The sequence below is a fragment of the Haliotis rubra genome, unplaced genomic scaffold (assembly GCF_003918875.1).
Source record: "Haliotis rubra isolate DU_JTF1 unplaced genomic scaffold, ASM391887v1 Scf47, whole genome shotgun sequence".
Taxonomy (NCBI): domain Eukaryota; kingdom Metazoa; phylum Mollusca; class Gastropoda; order Lepetellida; family Haliotidae; genus Haliotis; species Haliotis rubra.
The window spans coordinates 1047570-1068200 of record NW_025767157.1 but is presented as its reverse complement, the minus strand read 5'-3'; the positions used below and the strand labels follow the sequence as shown (position 1 = coordinate 1068200).

Here is a 20631-nt window from a genome sequence, read left to right as displayed (position 1 = left end):
AGATCGATGTTCACGCTGTTGATCCTTAGATTGTCTGGTCCAAACTCGATTGTTTACAGACCGCCGCCATATAGCTGAAATATGCTGAGTGTTGGATAAAACTAAACTCACTCACTCACTCACTCCACTCACTGACATGAAGGTGACACCTTGTTATAACTAGGATACTGTTATAAAGCCCAAGCAATCACTCTATTCTGACGATACTGTCAGGTGTGTGTTGTGTTGTATGCTTAATTACATATAATCTATCGTTTGTACAGGCATCGTGTCCCAACTGCGTAGAAGGATGCTCATGATGGCAATCACTGGATTGTCTAGTCCACACTCGATAATAAATTTTATACCGATCGCCGTCATATAGCTGGACTATTGCTCAGTGGATCTTTAATTAAACAACAAACAAACTAAACAAACTAGCGTTTAACGGGCACCGTATTTCTCAAATTGACGGCCAGAAACTCTATTCTAGTAAACATCTTTAAGGTCTTCAAGATGTGTGTACAGAGATTGTTGATATTCTTGGAGCGTCACGGAATACCCGGGTGCTGATCCATACGTGATGTAGGATGGTATAACGCCGGACATTGTCTTGGTCATTTGAGTTTGACGCACATTGTTCGGTCATTCATTAATATTTTCAAATAAAAACCAATTTTTGTCCCTGGGTATTCGTAGAGTACGTGAAGCGTATAGTTCCATGGAGTCGCCTCTTTGCATGCCAAGTAGACTAACAGAAAGTCTCTGAAATGAACATATTTTACAGAAAATAAAAGTTTTTACATTAAAGTCATAAATACAATAAAAAGGAGCCCAGAGACTTCTAGACTTGCCACATTTTCTAGATTTGCGTGGGCTTCTTGGATATATTTGCTTCAGGGTCTGTATGACAGACTACATGCCAAGTGAATAGCGTCATGTTTGTAGCCTCTTTGCCCGTCAGCTGGATAGCGTCATGTTTATAGCCTCTTTGCCTGTCAAGTGAATAGTGTCATGTTTGTAGCCTGTTTTCCTGTCAACTGGATAGCGTCATGTTTGTAGCATGTTTGCCTGTCAGGTGAATAGCGTCATGTTTATAGCCTCTTTGCCTGTCAGGTGAATAGCGTCATGTTTATAGCCTCTTTGCCTGTCAGGTGAATATCGTCATGTTTATAGCCTCTTTGCCTGTCAGCTGGATAGCGTTATGTTTATAGCCTCTTTGCCTGTCAGGTGAATAGCGTCATGTTTATAGCCTCTTTGCCTGTCAGGTGAAGAGCGTCATGTTAGTAGCCTGTTTGCCTGTCAAGTGAATATCGTCTTGTTTGTAGCCTCTTTGCCTGTCAAGTGAATAGCTTCATGTTTGTAGCCTGTTTGCCTGTCAAGTGAATATCGTCATGTTTGTAGCCTCTTTGCCTGTCAGCTGGATAGCGTCATGTTTGTAGCCTGTTTGCCTGTCAGGTGAATATCGTCATGTTTGTAGCCTCTTTGCCTGTCAGGTGAATAGCTTCATGTTTGTAGCCTCTTTGCCTGTCAGCTGAATAGCGTCATGTTTGTAGCCTGTTTGCCTGTCAGTTGGATAGCGTCATGTTTATAGCCTGTTTGCCTGTCAGCTGGATAGCGTCATGTTTGTAGCCTCTTTGCCTGTCAAGTGAATAGCTTCATGTTTGTATCCTGTTTGCCTGTCAGTAGGATAGCGTCATGTTTGTAGCCTGTTTGCCTGTCAGCTGAATAGCGTCATGTTTGTAGCCTGTTTGCCTGTCAAGTGGATAGCGTCATGTTTGTAGCCTCTTTGCCTGTCAGCTGGATAGCGTCATGTTTGTAGCCTCTTTGCCTGTCAAGTGAATAGCGTCTTGTTTGTAGCCTGTTTTCCTGTCAGGTGAATAGCGTGATCTTTGTAGCCTCTTTGCCTGTCAGCCCTGAAATATAGGCATGCATGCACACAAATGTCTTTGAGGAACAATCTAGATTCGTTTATATGGAACATTACAACGAATCGTTTTCTCGTGCAAATACAGACGTGTTAAATATAAAACATTTAGCGTCAGTCACTGGTCGCAACGCCATACTGTTATGGTTATTAGCCGTTGATTAAAAGTGGAAACGCATTAAAACGTATTTAGGAACAAATAGAAACTGCTAAAAGTTCGTCCCCCTTCCTCCGACTTCAGAGCGTCATGTAATCACGGTCCGTTTAATACGATTCCTTTTTTTGATACAACTGCTAATTACCATAACCAAAATGGTGAATAGCGTCATGTTTGTAGCCTGTTTGCCTGTCAGCTGGATAGCGTCATGTTTATAGCCTCTTTGCCTGTCAAGTGAATAGCTTCATGTTTATAGCCTGTTTGCCTGTCAAGAATAGCTTCATGTTTGCCCTCTTTGCCTGTCAAGTGAATAGCTTCATGTTAGTAGCCTGTTTGCCTGTCATGAATAGCGTCATGTTTGTAGCCTCTTTGCCTGTCAAGTGAATAGCTTCATGTTAGTAGCCTGTTTGCCTGTCAAGTGAATGGCGTCATGTTTGTAGCCTCTTTGCCTGTCAGCTGGATAGCGTCATGTTTATAGCCTGTTTGCTTGTCAGCTGAATAGCGTCATGTTTGTAGCCTGTTTGCCTGTCAGCTGGATAGCGTCATGCTTATAGCCTGATTGCCTGTCAGGTGGATAGCGTCATGTTTGTAGCCTCTTTGCCCGTCAAGTGAATAGCTTCATGTTTGTATCCTGTTTGCCTGTCAGTTGGATAGCGTCATGTTTGTAGCCTGTTTGTCTGTCAGCTGAATAGCGTCATGTTTGTAGCCTCTTTGCCTGTCAGCTGGATAGCGTCATGTTTGTAGCCTCTTTGCCTGTCAAGTGAATAGCTTCATGTCTATAGCCTGTTTGCCTGTCAGTTGGATAGCGTCATGTTTATAGCCTCTTTGCCTGTCAGGTGAATAGCGTCATGTTTGTAGCCTGTTTGCCTGTCAAGTGAATAGCTTCATGTTTGTAGCCTGTCTGCCTGTCAGTTGGATAGCGTCATGTTTGTAGACTGTTTGCCTGTCAGGTGAATAGCGTGCATGCCAAGTGAATAGCGTCATGTTTGTAGCCTCTTTGCCTGTCAAGTGAATAGCTTCATGTTTGTAGCCTGTTTGCCTGTCAAGCGAATAGCGTCATGTTTGTAGCCTCTTTGCCTGTCAAGTGAATAGCGTCATGTTTGTAGACTGTTTGCCTGTCTGGTGAATAGCGTGCATGCCAAGTGAATAGCGTCATGTTTGTAGCCTCTTTGCCTGGCAAGTGAATAGCGTCATGTTTGTAGCCTCTTTGCCTATCAGGTGAATAGCGTCATGTTTATAGCCTGTTTGCCTGTCAGGTGAATAGCGTGCATGCCAAGTGAATAGCGACATGTTTGTAGCCCTGTTTGCCTGTCAAGTGAATAGCGTCATGTTTGTAGCCCGTTTGCCTGTCAAGTGAATGGCGTCATGTTTGTAGCCTCTTTGCCTGTCAGGTAAAATGGCGTCCCTTATGCAGCTTCTTTGCCTGTCAAATGAATAATGTTATGTTTGTACCTTCTTTCCCCTTAATTTAAAACAGGGTTATGTATGTAGCCCCTTTACCTCTCAAATTAGTAGCGTCAAGCATTAACCCCTGTCCTTGCCAAGTGAATAGGATCATGTTTAAGCCTCTTTATCCGTCAAGTAAATATCTTCAAGTATGTAGCCTTTTTATCTGTCAAGTGAATAGCATCAATTACGGTGGTGAGAGCTTGCCCACCCTGCGCACGTCTTTAACTGAATGTATATAAGTATAAATATAATATTCTACACAAAAGAAGTAATGGTCAGTATAGATTATCTATAGCAATATGAAAAAATCCAGTGCTCATTCACTCCATTGAAGGGGCGGTAGAATATTGTTCAGAGCGGCACAAAACCATACTCACTCAGCCCTGAAATATAGGCATGCATGCACACAAATGTCTTTGAGGAACAATCTAGATTCGTTTATATGGAACATTACAACGAATCGTTTTCGCGTGCAAATACAGACGTGTTAAATATAAAACATTTAGCGTCAGTCACTGGACGCAACGCCATACTGTTATGGTAATTAGCGGTTGAATAAAAAGTGGAAACGCATTAAAACGTATTTAGGAACAAATAGAAACTGCTAAAAGTTCGTCCCCCTTCCTCCGACTTCAGAGCGTCATGTAATCACGGTCCGTTTAATACGATTCCTTTTTTTGTTACAACTGCTAGTTACCATAACCAAAATGGTCGACAAATGTTGGAATGTTGGTGGGGGTCTTTATGTTTCAGGTCATTTAGTAATAAAGTGAGTCGATTTTAGTGGAGGTAAGTGTCTCGTTTTGAAGACGATTGTTTGTTTTAGTAATGCATGCACATGCATTAGTCGATAGGTTGAGTCTTCATTCTTGTTTTTGCCTAAAAACTGTTCCGCTCAAATTTCTTGCGGAAAGGTGCGTCAAAGAAAATGCACTCGCCGTATAAACTCTGTGTAGGCCTTGGCTGGAATACGAGTTTATTCATATGAACTATTTGAAGGTGTATGTTCGGGCCCTACACGGCTGCTACTGTTTCGAGTCCGCATTAAGGGAACTGTTTGCGTGTATTCTGTGTAAATATTGTCATAACGTTCCATACACCATGCAATCGCCGTGTTTTGTTACTTGACATGGATTTGTGTCATTAGGTAGGTTTGTGGCATTGGTTAGATGTGGTCATTAGATTTATGTCGTTGGTTAGATTTTGTCATTACTTAGGTTTGTGTCGTTGGTTAGAATTGTCATTACTTGAATTTGTGTCACAATATTTAAACTGAATGCTTAGTAAAGCTACGCATTCCAGGGTCCAGGATAACCCATGGGTTGGTATTTCAAACTATTAATTAGCAAGGGTCAGTCTCTGTTAAATACGACCTAAGAACATTCATATATGGCCTCCTGTTCATGTAACCCTCGCCAGAGAAACACCAGCTGGATATTAGGAGGATTAAAGTAGTTGTCCCGCTAGGAATTGATGGCCAAACTTCACCGCTTCCAGATAACCCGGCTCCATGCAGCCGTTGCTGCCGACGTACTTATCAGGTGAGAAGTGAATGAATGAGGCTGGTCTGCATTGCAGGGCCCCAGTCCTCCCTTCCCCCACTCCCGGAAGCGGCTGGGCTATGTCTGTCAGCGCGCTGTGAGCTACAGAGTGCGACTCCGCTCACTGTCACTACTCGACTCAGTACCGTCAGCTGAAGCTGTCATGGCCTCCGTACGTCAAGGAGACTCCCTGTCGCCAGACTTCTCCACAGTACTACAGAAAGTCGAGGTAAGAAGGTTAGATGGATGACATTCCACAGATTTGAGCATTCCATGTCGCACGCTCTGACCTCTGCCCCATGACCTCTTTGTTTGTAAGTTTCGTGGAACATGGGGAAGGCTAGTACTGCAGATAACATACCTGCTAAGCGAGGGAATGTTTTATGTGAGCGCGGACATCAGGTTTTGGAGGTGAGGTGAGGTGAAATTGGGTTTAACGTCGTACTTGAGAATATTTCGCTCATATGACGACGTGCATGCGTGTGTATGTGCGGCTGCTTGTACTAGCCCAGACTGAACCTGGTTTTATAGTGCTAGCCCACTGAGACAGCATGCCGCAGTGAAGCATGAATACCCCACTCAGACACATTATACTGACTCCGAGCCGACCAGTCCTTGTTGTACCCATTAATGCCGAGCGCCAGACAGAGACCAACAAGTACCATATTTTAACGTCTTTTGGTATGACGCGGTCGGGGATCGAACCAGCGACCTTCCGCTCTCCGACATCAGGTTTTGGAGAAGATGACTATTGTGATCACGAAGTACAATTTAAGACGAATGGAGACATAAAGTGCACAGAGTTGCATGTGTAATACATTTACGAATATATACCCAAAATACTTATGAGGAGTTGTCACGCTTCCCCAACTATGCCAATATTACCAATACGCACGTTTTGTACACATCCTCACCCCTTCGTTTGGTCAGCAATATCGTATTACTTTCGGGGGCATGTCTGGTCAGCTCAGAGGTTGTAGTGGTATCATTGGGTTAGCAATGTAAAGCAGGCATTAGACCGGACTAGTACAAGTAGTCTGTCTCACAGTCCCTGAACCATCATATATTCCCTACAGCCGTGCCTTCCCTGGTCTCCCTGGGTCTCCTTTTCGGTTTAAATGGGTTTATTTGTTACAATCACAATTATATATAATCAGAGACTAAGCGTTAGTCTATAGTACAAGCAGCGAGGCACACGACACAAGCACGCACGCACGCACGCACGCACAGTCAAACACAAACAAGAGAGTGAGAGTGTTGAAGCTGTATAGCGTATCGTGTATCATGGAGAGAGACGAACGCACGCGCGCACACACGCACGCACGGCGAACTGAAATAACCGGATATTCATTGCTCAACGTCGAACAATACATATAAAAGATATGCTAAGCTTATCGCAACTAGTCGTTACGAGACTGTTTGTATGAATGACATGACAAGTCTTCCCTAGGGGTAGTGAAGAAACGCACAAGGCCGCCATTGAGTTCATAAACAGACAAAGATGATTTATGACAGCATAAGGCCAGCTTAAAAAATATTCAGGGCAAACGTGTTAGTGAGTTAATGGACACATCGGCAATATCTCAGCCATATTGTGACTAAAACAACTCGCACATGATTATAAGGACAGTTGAACTGTACAATCTGTAGACAAACAGCAGTAAAACAACTCGACTATCACAGACATTTAAAACTACCCTGAAAAATTAAAATTATACCACTTCTCAGGACACCACCCTATATAAACGGCTGTACATCACCAGCAACTGAAGGTAGATCACCATACTAGGGACCATGGGGACTTACAGTACTATTGCCACAGTCATTGCCCTGGCTGGATTTACATCATTCCTTCGGGTGTTGGCGTTTTGTGCTCAAATTTACCATACATTAAAATAACATAATTTTTACGATAAAAATACTTTGAATGAAATGAGACTTACGTCCACTCTGAGAGGGGCAATATTTTATGCTGCGTCATCCCACTTTCAAGGTACACTAGCTAAGTAAGGTAATTTATTCATTCTAACAAGACATAAATCATTTATTAATTACAATACACATCGAAATTAATCAATTAAATCATATTTTTACAAAACCAAGAAATTAATGAGAATGAACTTTGCCAAAAAGGTGTTGGCGTTTTTTTGGACATCCAAATATATATCCCCTGTAATGGAAAAATCAACACATTCAAGCAGGACATTGTTGACAGAGATTCTTTCATCACAAGGGACACCCTCATCTTTTATTGATGCGTATATCTGCTGTGGCCAAATCGGCATCGTCTCAATATGACCTCTTTAAATCGGGACTGACGGCCCAAATATACTCCTCATAAAAAAATAAGCAACAAGTATTTTCAGTGTAATATCTTTATTAATCTCGATAGCGATTTTTACCGACATGTTACTGAAAGGTAAATATTCGAAGAATACATAACCTTTATTCTACCATGGCTACGTGAAATGCTCGATTTTGATTGGTCAATCAATAAAATTAGACGCTATCAATTTTGGATTGAAAATTCGTCTGATTTCATGACCGCTTCACTGCGCACGTATACAACACTGCCGCATCAGCTTGACCACCAACATGGCTAATATCAACACAACAGTCAACAGACGTGATGGAAATGCTGATAAAACATTTATTAAAACTCGAAAAATACAATTATTATATGATTTTTCCTCCACAATTATTATGGAACCTCACTATCATATAACCTTCTATAATAACAATATTCAAACTCAATTACAATACACAGCCCCAAACATAAACAAACAATATCTAACATGTAAATCAGAAAGGCTTGTAAATTTCATCCCTGTCTATACAAAATGTGCAGCAAATCCTTACTAAACACTTACCTACCTGGTAAATGGTATATTTGTTTCCGTTTAGAATCATAAGAATGGGAAATTCGCAAGATAACGGTCAGGCGAAACACACAGTCAGTCAAGTATTTTCCACTTTCACTCAAAATGTAAACACTGGCTGGCCGCCATTTCAAACTGTTGCGTAACTGTCAACAACTACAGACTGCACTTCCGAGAAAAATAAGTAGGTCAGACGATTATAGTGTGGCCAGGGGGTTAGAGTAAGACGGCACGCAATAGGCTGGTTTCGGTCGTGTGGAGTTGGGATTATATAAACCAGAGACCATATAATATTATATGGTCTCTGTATAAACCAAGCTTTTAGGTATTACATTATTGCATTGAATAAACTGTAGTTAGTTTTCTTTGGCCAGAATATTATATACGTTGCAATGTTTAAAAAAATACGAACGGCACCTTCCCCTCCCTTCACAGACGAGTTCAATTCGCCTCTCGCGGATTTCGCTGTGTCTTCCGCGGAAGGAAGGAGTTCGATTTTAAATCGGTTATGGTAGAATGGAGATAAACGTATTGTGTTGGAAAATTAGATGAATGTTAGGCAGAAAATGTGGCAAGTCTAGATTTCCTCAGCTTCTGAAAATGAAGAAAGTCTCAGGGCTCCTTTTCATTATATATTTTTACTATGAACTTTTTTTCAGTAAAATATGTTCATTTCAGAGACTAGTTACAATAGTCTTAACAATAGATAGCTGTTTATTTTTCATTTCAACCTCTTGTGACGTCATCACCGGTTGCTTCTGTAATATGGCTTTAACGGATAACGTTACAAGAAATCAGTCTAAATAGCCTGACAAACGTATCCTCGTCTTCTCACTCACATCTGTACTACAGTCAGTAGTTGCTGTTGCCCGGGCCGGAGAAATGTTAATCACGTCGCTGACCTCTATCTTCTGGCCTTCTGATGTCCGTTTGTAGTTAAAACTTGCAAAATAAAGAGTTGGATGTTAATTTGTAGTATATGTGTTATTCAAGATATGACCATTAATTTTGATAATGATTAATTACAATGGGTTTTTCTATGCAATTTGTGACAAACATGAACATGACTAAACGATACTATATGAACATATTAACTCAGTCCACATACGCCAATTTTTAAAGTTCAAACAAGTTCATTGATACTTATACTTAGGTATGGAGGCAATATTATTTCTTTCCGCCTCCCGATAAAAAACCCCAAATCTTAAATAGTAATATTTCAAATACATGTAGTTTCATGTTGTCAAATCAAAAGGATTTAGCATGAACTGTGTATATTTGTTAATCAAACAAGAAACAACGTACCTTTAACACTCCTGTGCCCAGTTCGTTCCATTATGAGTTGTTCGGGGATCCCTTTCTCGTAGAGTTTGATCGCCGTTGTCTCCCTCACGAACCTAATCATAGTTGTGCGTCATCCATGAGATCAAGCATGGTAAGAATGTTCTCTTCATTAAGGCGGTTGTTATTCCTCCACATAGCCCAGTCGCTGAAGGTATTCCCTGCCCATTTGTTCCTCCGACGTGTGTTCTTGGGTACGGCGTCCTGTGCGCGCTCTTCAATATCCAGTCAGTTGACAGGAGCTTGTAAAGGGTATTTTCAACGACGTCTTCATCGTCACTAATATCGGAATGATTAGACAAAATATCCATGGTAGTCTGCGGTCCCAAAACTTGACTTAAATGCTCAATATTCTGTCTAGCTGCAACCAGCTCATCATTCGACTCAGTCGCCATCTTGCACACGAATGATCTTGACTATTCTAAACACCATGTGCTCCCAACTGAGTTGTATTTCTGTGATTTGTTTTTGTTTTCGTTTCCTTTTAAAATGTTGTATTTCGTTTAGTTATAGAAATGTAAACAACCTAAAACTATTATCCCACAATGGCAACATTTGTTTTCTTTCAAAATCGAAATAACATGATGATAAGAACTCCCCAAATGTATAACTTATTGCGGTGTTAGCAAATTGCGAGGACTATCCCAACGATGTTTAGAACTATGTCTGAGCGCCTTGGGATGAGTTGCTATTTACTACGTATCCCAGAATGACGTCCTGTCGAACTAAAATAGCAGCGAAACCAGTTGCTTTCCGGAGGGGAAAATAAATGGGGATGTTTGTACTGCCTCAGTTGAAATGTATCAACTTTTAAGATACGTCTCTTGGAGACATATTGCTGACGGTATATATTCTTGAGCTAATAATTGTTACCTCATTAAAATCCCTTCTGTCCTCAGCAATTCCATTGCTTTATAGTGACACATGAGTAAATAAGACTCAATTGTTGATCTCCCTCGTGAATGTGAGGAGGAAGTGTTCATCCCTCTGTCCCCTGAGGACAGTGTAACCTCCATGTCTAGAGGAACCCTCTGAAGGGGAATAGGTGCTTGGGGGTCTTTTCTATTCTTCTTTTGCCTTACGTAAATTCTTAGTCGAGTGAATTGTGGCTGGTTGTTTGATAAACGTTTGTGACTGTATCGTAGACCGATTCTCTGTCTGAGATTTAGAAGAACGAATAGCTGGGGAAGTAGTTAGGGTGGCTGTGGCTGAGGATGTGGATATGGATATTGCTGAGGCTGGGTCTGTGTCTGTGGCTGAGGGTGTGTGATGAGGGTGGATATTGATATTGCTGATATGGATATTGCTGAGGCTGTGTCTGTGGCTGAGGGTGTGGATATGGATATTGCTGAGGCTGTGTCTGTGGCTGAGGGTGTGGATATGGATATTGCTGAGGCTGTGTCTGTGTCTGTGGTTGAGGGTGTGGATATGGATATTGCTGAGGCTGTGTCTGTGTCTGTGGCTGAGGGTGTGGATATGGATATTGCTGAGGCTGTGTCTGTGGCTGAGGGTGTGGATATGGATATTGCTGAGGCTGTGGCTGTGGCTGAGGGTGTGGATATGGATATTGCTGAGGCTGTGTCTGTGGTTGAGGGTGTGGATATGGATATTGCTGAGGCTGTGTCTGTGGCTGAGGGTGTGGATATGGATATTGCTGAGGCTGTGTCTGTGGCTGAGGGTGTGGATATGGATATTGCTGAGGCTTTGTCTGTGTCTGTGGTTGAGGGTGTGGATATGGATATTGCTGAGTCTGTGTCTGTGGCTGAGGGTGTGGATATGGATATTGCTGAGGCTGTGTCTGTGGCTGAGGGTGTGGATATGGATATTGCTGAGGCTGTGTCTGTGTCTGTGGCTGAGGGTGTGGATATGGATATTGCTGAGTCTGTGTCTGTGGCTGAGGGTGTGGATATGGATATTGCTGAGGCTGTGTCTGAGGGGTGTGGATATGGATATTGCTGAGGCTGTGTCTGTGGCTGGGATATGGATATTGCTGTCTGTGGCTGAGGGTGTGGATATGGATATTGCTGTGTCTGTGCTGAATTAGTGGGATATGAGGGTGTGGCTGAGGGTGTGGATATGGATATTGCTGAGGCTGTGTCTGTGGCTGAGGGTGTGGATGTGGATACGGATATTGCTGAGGCTGTGTCTGTGGCTGAGGGTGTGGATATGGATATTGCTGAGGCTGTGTCTGTGGCTGAGGGTGTGGATATGGATATTGCTGAGGCTGTGGCTGAGGGTGTGGATATGGATATTGCTGTGTCTGTGGCTGAGGGTGTGGATATGGATATTGCTGTGTCTGTGGCTGAGGGTGTGGCTGAGGGTGTGGATATGGATATTATTGAGGCTGTGTCTGTGGCTGAGGGTGTGGATATGGATATTGCTGAGGCTGTGTCTGTGGCTGAGGGTGTGGATACGGATATTGCTGAGGCTGTGTCTGTGGTCTGAGGGTGTGGATATGGATATTGCTGAGGCTGTGTCTGTGTCTGTGGCTGAGGGTGTGGATATGGATATTGCTGAGTCTGTGGCTGAGGGTGTGGATACGGATATTGCTGATACGGATATGTGTCTGTGGCTGAGGGTGTGGATATTGCTGAGGGTGTGGATATTGCTGAGGCTGTGTCTGAGGGTGTGGATATGGATATTGCTGAGGCTGTGTCTGAGGGTGTGGATATGGATATTGCTGCTGTGGCTGTGGCTGTGTGGATATGGATATTGAAGGCTGTGGCTGAGGGTGTGGATGGATATGTGGCTGAGGGTGTGGATATGGATATTGCTGTGTCTGTGTCTGTGGCTGAGGATGTGGATATGGATATTGCTGTGGCTGTGTGTCTGAGGATGTGGATATGGACATTGCTGAGGCTGTGTCTGTGGCTGAGCCATGTCAAGTCAGTCTGCTATGATGTAGATGATGTTGCAACAGGTCGAGAGATTGCAGCGGAGTAGGATATAGTCGTCGTTGTTGTCTGAGTTTAAATAGTTTCTTTGCCTCAGGTACGATATGTTTTTTGACATTTCAGTTTCATTATTGTAGATATCTTCTGCCACACGGGGAAATATTTCGATGATGTGTACCATCACAATTGGAACCATTCACGAACTGTTGATATTTGTAGCATCGGAGTGGATTAGGGACATACACCTCCACTCCGAAATTGAAATAGCCTGCTGTGTTTGATTCTGGAAGGGCTGAACGCGCAGATGTCCTTAGATACGAAAATGGAATTGCATACATATTCTTTATTTAAGATAACACCCCCTTTTTTATGGTGAAACGTTTAACAGCGGTTATCGCATGTTCCTTTAATTCTCCAGACATGTCAGAAAGGCAACGAGCAATGTCACGAACAATGCCTCGACAAGAATTTAATGTCCTGTGCACAGACAGAACAACCTCAGTATTGGCAAATGTCTGGCTTGATGACAATATAGAGATTTCTGTCTCGGTGGACACTCCACCAGCAGTGAACCACTACGGAGGCGCGTGACATTGTTGTCTTCACCACAAATAAGAGGCTCAACCTTGGAAATAGCAAACGGGTTTAGTTTGATCGGTAGAAAATCAGCAGGCTCAATTACCAGAAATCGAGACGAGGACTCACTGCTTGAAGAAATATTTTTAAGTTGAGAGCTCTAAATGCTTTTCTTTTCATATCGAGATGAACCAGCACCCCTGCTCCCCTCCCTCCACGGAATGTCAACAAGGACAGTGTCAAATTGCACCGGATTTCCATGAAGCTAACACCAGGGGTACAGGGGTGTTTTACTATGGCCAATATGACACGAATAGCTGTAATTGTCCACCAACTCAATGCCAGACTTGTTCGGCCCATGACAAGAAATTGGAGACATGCATTGTTCGGAGGTCAACATCTCCATATTGGCCCATGAGCCATCTCCTACAGGCATAAGACTCGGTAATGTCATATATATTATTTCAAATCATTCACTTATGGCCAAGACCAAAGGTGGCTGGGGACCTCGTACCCAGAATTCCCGGCAGTTTAACATGCTTTTATACGTATAATATTCCGATTAGTGTAATTTGCAGTGCTTGTTCGCCGTTTATATGAGTGAGTGAGTTTTGTTTTACACCGCTTTGAGCAATAGTCCAGCAATTTCACGGCGGGGGACATCAGACATGGGCTTAACACACTGCAACAATGTGGGGAATTGAACCCGGGTCTTCGGCATGACTAGCGACCGCTTTAACCACTAGGCTACCCCACCGCCCCTGTTCACTGTAAAGAACGTAATACATCTCTTGCTCAATATCTTTAGGGTAGCCTACTGGTTAATGCGTTCGCTCGTCACGCCAAAGGCCAGGGTTCGATTCCCCATATGGGTACAATGTGTGAAGCCCATTTCTGGTGTCCCCCGTCGTGATATTGCTGGAATAATCCTAAACGTGGCGTAAACCATACTCACTCAGTCACTCTTTTATCATTTAAACCCGTTGCGGCGAAGATCGTTGATCATACTATTAACCACTGGTGTGTCAGCACATGTTTAAATACCACTTTTACTGCTGATTGTTTCGTGGACAGATTTGTCACTCACTAAATAGCTCCCTTGAAATACTGTAGGTTTTGACAACGTTGCCGTATAACGTGACCCAACATGATAACGTTGTCACATGAAGTTGACCACGTTCCCCTACAAAACTAAACAGCATTGTCCTCTAGGGCGACTTAACATGACAGCGTAACCCTTCAGTGCAAGGCAACATGACAACGATTTCAGTCGGGTGGAAACAGTACGCTCTTACCACGGTACCTCGTTTATTGCTGTTTGTGTTAACTATGATGAGGATGATGATGATGTCAGTGTCAGTGTTATTACACGGCCGTTTAAAGTAGACGGTGTATATCTAGTTTTTTAACACAGCGTGAATGCCGCAGATGTTAGTTTTGTCATATAACCTTTTACCGTTGATGACTCAAATTAACAATACTATTAGTAAGCTATTGTTTCACCAACCGTTATATTCTATCAAAATGTTTTGATTAACATCCACGGACGGTACATAATTTCTCGAGATTGATCGCAGCTGTCTCTCTGTATGTCGTTTGATTGATGTAGCTGACATTTTGTTATTTTCGTGTCAACGGTTGCAAACCTCATTCAACTTCCATCATCCCTTGAACAAAATAATAACAGTAAGTATATGATAACTCAGTTTGGTGTTGACGTTTACATGCTCATGACGAAGTTGAAATCGTGAAAGAGCATTAAATCTTTCAGAAGAGGTTTCTTATGATTGTGGAAAGGGTTTGGTTTCATGTACTAACATTCCTAGGTTACTAACTGTGAGAGGTTATAAACTATAAGTGTTTCGCTAGTTAAACACTACGCGTAGATTTACAGCTTATACTCAAATATAGCAGATGATACGTGGGTAAACCTGTGTTTATAACACCCAGTCTAACCGGCATGAACCGGAGTCTAGTCTCACGCAGGTCACTGTGATGTTGTGTACATATGTCACGGTGACATTTCGTCAAATTACTTATCAAGGGATACTGAAATGTCACTGCTCAAACTGCTGCATCAGCTGTTTTGAACGATTGAATTGAATGTCTAAAGTACATAACGACCTGGTGCATCTCCCTGAAACAGATGATGGTAGAGTAGCCTTGTGGTTAAAGCGGTTGCTCGTCACGCCGAAGACCCGGGTTCGATTCCCCACATGGGTACAATGTGTGAAGCCCATTTCTGGTGTCCCCCGCCGTGATATTGCTGGAGTATTGCTAAAAGCGGCGTAAAACCATACTCACTCGCACTGAAACAGATACATTCTAACACGGTTGTGTCGAAGGTTAACGGACCTCCACCGCCGTGGTACACAAACGCAAAATCCTGACTAAACAAGGAGTTATCGGGGACCAAACCTTTACTTCGAGTAAACCGTATATTCGACATATGAAAGTTCGACTCAAACGATGTTTAACTTTTCTTCGTCCTTCGGCCTGGAATTTGAGGTACGTAATCTCTTGTTATCAGTATTGAATATTGAGCTCTTCTACAAAGTCGAGTAGTCCTACAGTTCACAGATGAGTTTGTGCTTCACACACAGGCTTTTCTTCGTCCCCCGTCATGGAACGTTCAAAATCTCTCAATACAGACTCGTATTCTGGGCTGTTCTATTAAGACGCTGTGGACATACATATAATTTGATACTTGTAAATACCGAGAGAGACCTTGAAGCTGTGTAGTGTGTCCTCCTTGTACACACATAAACCCCTGGTGACAAGCACCTGAATATGCGATGTTTGATGTTTGCACTCTTTGTGCCGTGTGATGTTGCACACACACTATCTCAACATACCAAGTCTGTATAACCCGTAGGTACATTTTCATATATGACACACTGATTCTAACCCCTCGATAACTAGGGCACAGGTGACCCTGTTTTGGAAGGCTGCGTACAGTTGCCTCCCTTTGGTTGGTCTGGATCGTGTGTTCCAAGTTTTTCCTGATTTTGATTTTTGTGTTCGGATCAAAACTTCCTTCATGTGAATCAGTGTTACTCCACTTTAGGTCAAACCCCAAACAACATATTGCAGTCACTACCACCGTCACCAACGTTTCAGGCAACGTCATCCTCACCACTGAACCAACACCAGTCCGTTACTTCAATATTCATACTGTAAAATGTTGTCCCTGTACCACCGATGGTGGTTTGTTGGAATACAGAAATTGAATTTAAAATTGAATTATCAGCGCTAAAACGAACACAAAAAGAATCCATAGCGTGACAAAAAATGAATACGCTAAGCATTGTATATGTATTTTTTTCTATAACACATTTCAATTAATGAAAATGGGCAAGTTTTGCCCGGCATTTTATGAGCTACTGTATATATGTGACAGCCGCTCGAGGTTTATGGCTTAAAACTATACTGTATAGATATCGATTCGGTAGCAGTGTAGGTACGTTGTCCAATAACAGCGAGAGACAGCTGACACACTGTGTATTGCTGGTGTGTCTGCTGTAGTCACTGTCCGGGAGGAGTGGACCGCGAGTATCTGGACACTGGGCAGCGGTGATTTGGGTTGGCCTTCACCGAGTGGACGATAGTAAGTTGTAGGAAGGGTGATTGATGCTACCGGTGACAAGTGATGGCTTTGAAACAGGGGGAAGCCTACATAGATGGAGGGTGTATACCTTTAAGATTCAGGGGTCATAAACGGTCGGAGTATGAACCTACAATCCTCCAGATCCGGGCACACGGAACACAGCCATACTGAATGCCTCTTGTCGCTGGATCACAATGACTCGGATGTCAACGGACATAAGTGATTATATTATCACACCACTACTAACCTCTCATAAAACGCTCTCATCACATGATAGGATGTACCTGTACTTTCATTGATATGTTATCTGAATGTTTTTCAGTCTGTTCTTAACCTGGTCAATCTGATTCTGTGCCACTGCGAACTCATTGCTGTGCAACACTGATATCTTCGTGGCCTGTACATTGACCCTTGCGTGGATGACTTCAGCCTCGCATCAGGGGCAGTGGGGTAGCCTAGTGGTTAAAGCGTTGGCTCGTCACGCCGAAGACCCGGGTTCGAATCCCCACATGGGTACAATGTGTGAAACCCATTTTCTGGTGTCCCCCGCCGTGATGTTGCTGGAATATTGCTAAAAGCGGCGTAAAACCGAACTCAGTCAGTCAGTCAGCCTCGCATCAAGGGATTGTTTCAGTTATAGCGATTGATTTGTATAACTGTGCAAAGATGATTTTGCAAATATTTCTAATATTCAACAAACATGTCACTTTCCTTCATATAAATAACTATTTGTTTATTTACAGAATAACGACATCCCTGGGAAGAATGCAGGTAAACCTTGCACGACTCGCGGTATTTGCAGCAATAATTATAAATCGATTTAAGATAATACTGAAGACATGTCATCAACTGAAAGGCTGATATATAGTTAAATCTCTTCCTCATCTATGTGCTTCCTCATGACTTCCTCCCTAGCTATAGAGACATATATAACATATATTAACACTGTACATTCCATATATATCAGCAATGTTGATTATCAGCAGCGGCTGACACGCTAAGGTTGAGGTGATGATTGGCTATTTGCTGATCGATTTGTACTGCTATGTATGCTACTGTGAACGTGATGGTTGAGTGCAGTGTTGCAACCTCGAAAACATTTTAAATTTTTCACTTTTCAAGACCATTATATGATGGTGAGTGAGTTAGGTTTTACGCTGCATTTGGCGATATTCAAACAATATTACGGTGGGGACACCAGAAATGGGTTTTGGGGAATCGAAAGGGGTCTTAGGCGTGACGGGCGTACTCTTTAGCCACTAGACTTTCCCCGCCTTCTTTGTATGATAACATAGTATTTTGATGATCCAGTAGACTCGAGGGGCGACAATGGACTGCAGATGAAGATACACGCTGGGTCCGATGACACACAACAGCTGACCACGCCCCCTCCTGTTGCATCAGCTGAGGCTGGAGATGAAAATGTGGAGACCCGGGTATTCAAGAGGCGCTGGCTGATGCTGGGACTCTTCTGCCTCTACTCCTTCAGCAACTCCTTCCAATGGATCCACCTCAACATCATCGCCAACGTCATCCTGCGCTACTACAACACCAGCCTCCCAGGAGACACGCTGCAGCAAGAGACGGCCGTGGACTGGTTGTCTATGGTCTACATGCTGGCGTATGTACCGCTCGTCTTCCCTGCCACGTGGCTGATGGACAGTAAGGGGCTGAGGGTGTGTAACGTCGTGGGGTCGTTCCTCAACGCTGTGGGAGCGTGGGTCAAATGTGCCAGCGTCAGCCCTGACCGCTTTGGCGTCCTCATGTTTGCTCAGACTATCTGCTCAGTTGCTCAGATATGGGTTCTGGGTATGCCAGCGCCCCTAGCGGCGGCCTGGTTTGGCCCGAATGAAGTTTCGACAGCGACATCTTTAGGCGTCTTTGGAAATCAGGTAAGTCATCTTAAATCATGAACTACAAATTGACATTAAAACTATTCCACATTTTATACAGTGTATTTCCCCTCCATTCAGCATTGGGTGAGTGAATATCTTTTACGCTTTTATGCTCACGGCCGGAGATACCGGAAATAGGCTTCATACATTGAACCCACGCAGGAATGAACCCTGGCCTTTGGCGTGTCGAGCGAACGCATGAACCAGTATCCCCCTCTTCTGCCTCAAATACAGCAGTGATGTGATATGATGTGATGGGTTGTAATAGGTCTCTTTTGGCCCAAATACACCACCACCACCACCAACAGCTGCTGCTGCTGCTGCTACTACTACTACTACATGTACTACTACTACTACTACTACTACTACTCAACTACTTACTTTTACTTCTACAGCTACTGCTACTGTTGAGGTAAATGAGCTTACCATTTCATATTCCTAAGGAGACATTAAATGAAAGAATATAGGGTTAGTGTAAGGTCCAGCATCGCAGTTTGTTGCCATGACTACAACAGAAAGTCTACAGAACAAAACTTGTCCATTCACTCATCCAGGTAGGTGCAGCAGTTGGGTTCCTCCTCCCCCCAGTCCTCGTGCCCAACTCCCCCGACCTGGACCAGGTGGGCTGGGACATCAGCATCATGATGTACGTGACAGCAGGCGTGACGACGGCCATCTTTATTGCAATACTCATAGGTAAGCAACCGGATGTCCTCTTTGGGGATACAGCGTTACGACCCACTGACCCAAACTGTCCACCATTATACCAGTGCTGTCTTACACATTGACTCGATCACTTACCCAATCTCACCCGCTCATTCACCCAATCTCACCCGTTCATTCACCAAATCTCACCCGTTCATTCACCACAATCTCACCCGTTCATTCACCCAATCTCACCCGCTCATTCACCCAATCTCACCCAATGACTCACTCAGCCTGTCATCAACTCTTACAAATAATGTAAAAATAATCTGTATAATAATAATATGCTCTTAATCAATGATATATTTATGAAATATGATTCTTAAACGCTGAGACAAATATGCACCGTTTCCAGGGTAACGCATTGCTACGTGTAATTACTGCGAGACAAAAACTGCTAGTTTTGTCGACCCCCGGAGACCGGATAACTGGAAACAAAACCTCCATTGTGAAGGTTGTCAGTGATGTAAACAACCACGGATGTACTATGATGTTCCGGGTAGAAGAGGTGAGGTGAAATTGGGTTTAACGTCGTGCTTGAGAATATTTCGCTCATATGACGACCTGGTAGAAGAGTCGAGTAGAGGGTGACATCCTTTAATACTTACTGTCAACCCAACACCATATAGCTACTGCCCCACTAGCCTATGCCGATAATCTCTAGCCAACACTATGTCAGTACTGTCTGACCAACTCTATGTCAGTACTGTCTGACCAACTCTATGTCAGTACTGTCTGACCAACTCTGTCAGTACTGTCTGACCAACTCTGTCAGTACTGTCTGACCAACTCTATGTCAGTACTGTCTGACCAACTCTATGTCAGTACTGTCTGACCAACTCTATGTCAGTACTGTCTGACCAACTCTATGTCAGTACTGTCTGACCAACTCTGTCAGTACTGTCTGACCAACTCTATGTCAGTACTGTCTGACCAACTCTATGTCAGTACTGTCTGACCAACTCTATGTCAGTACTGTCTGACCAACTCTGTCAGTACTGTCTGACCAACTCTATGTCAGTACTGTCTGACCAACTCTTTGTCAGTACTGTCTGACCAACTCTGTGTCAGTACTGACTATCACTATGTCAGTACTGTCTGACCAACTCTATGTCAGTACTGTCTGACCAACTCTATGTCAGTACTGTCTGACCAACTCTATGTCAGTACTGTCTAACCAACTCTATGTCAGTACTGTCTGACCAACTCTATGTCAGTACTGTCTGACCAACTCTTTGTCAGTACTGTCTGACCAACTCTGTGTCAGTACTGACTATCACTATGTCTATGTCAGTACTGTCAGTACTGACCAACTCTGATGTCAGTACTGTCTGACCAACTCTATGTCAGTACTCTATGTCTGACCAACTCTTTGTCAGTACTGTCTGACCAACTCTTTGTCAGTACTATCTGACCAACTCTATGTCAGTACTGCCTGGTCAACTCTAAGTCAGTACTGTCTGACCAAAACTATGTCAGTACTGTCTGACCAAAACTATGTCAGTACTGTCTGACCAACTCTATGTCAGTACTGTCTGACCAACTCTATGTCAGTACTGTCTGACCAACTCTTTGTCAGTACTGTCTGACCAACTCTATGTCAGTACTGTCTAACCAACTCTATGTCAGTACTGTCTGGTCAACTCTATGTCAGTACTATCTGACCAACTCTATGTCAGTA

The 20631-nt window shown here is 43.2% G+C and overlaps 1 protein-coding gene across 7 annotated transcripts in view; it reads left to right on the top strand.

The window, feature by feature from the left end:
- The first annotated feature begins 5079 nt into the window (after window positions 1-5079).
- LOC124290591 (feline leukemia virus subgroup C receptor-related protein 2-like) overlaps window positions 5080-20631 on the top strand; it is a 35024-nt gene continuing 19472 nt past the window's right edge. Inside the window, exons 1-4 of one of the 7 annotated variants that reach the window (XM_046727350.1) lie at window positions 5080-5282; window positions 17094-17121; window positions 17662-18242; window positions 18800-18941. In XM_046727350.1, coding sequence (XP_046583306.1) covers window positions 5217-5282; window positions 17094-17121; window positions 17662-18242; window positions 18800-18941 — 817 coding nt within the window. In that variant the 5' untranslated portion in view covers window positions 5080-5216. Of the gene's footprint in view, window positions 5283-13957; window positions 14043-16222; window positions 16351-17093; window positions 17122-17434; window positions 17487-17661; window positions 18243-18799; window positions 18942-20631 lie in introns of those variants that run through there. The other 6 variants (XM_046727344.1, XM_046727345.1, XM_046727348.1 and 3 more) reach the window with 6 other exon arrangements.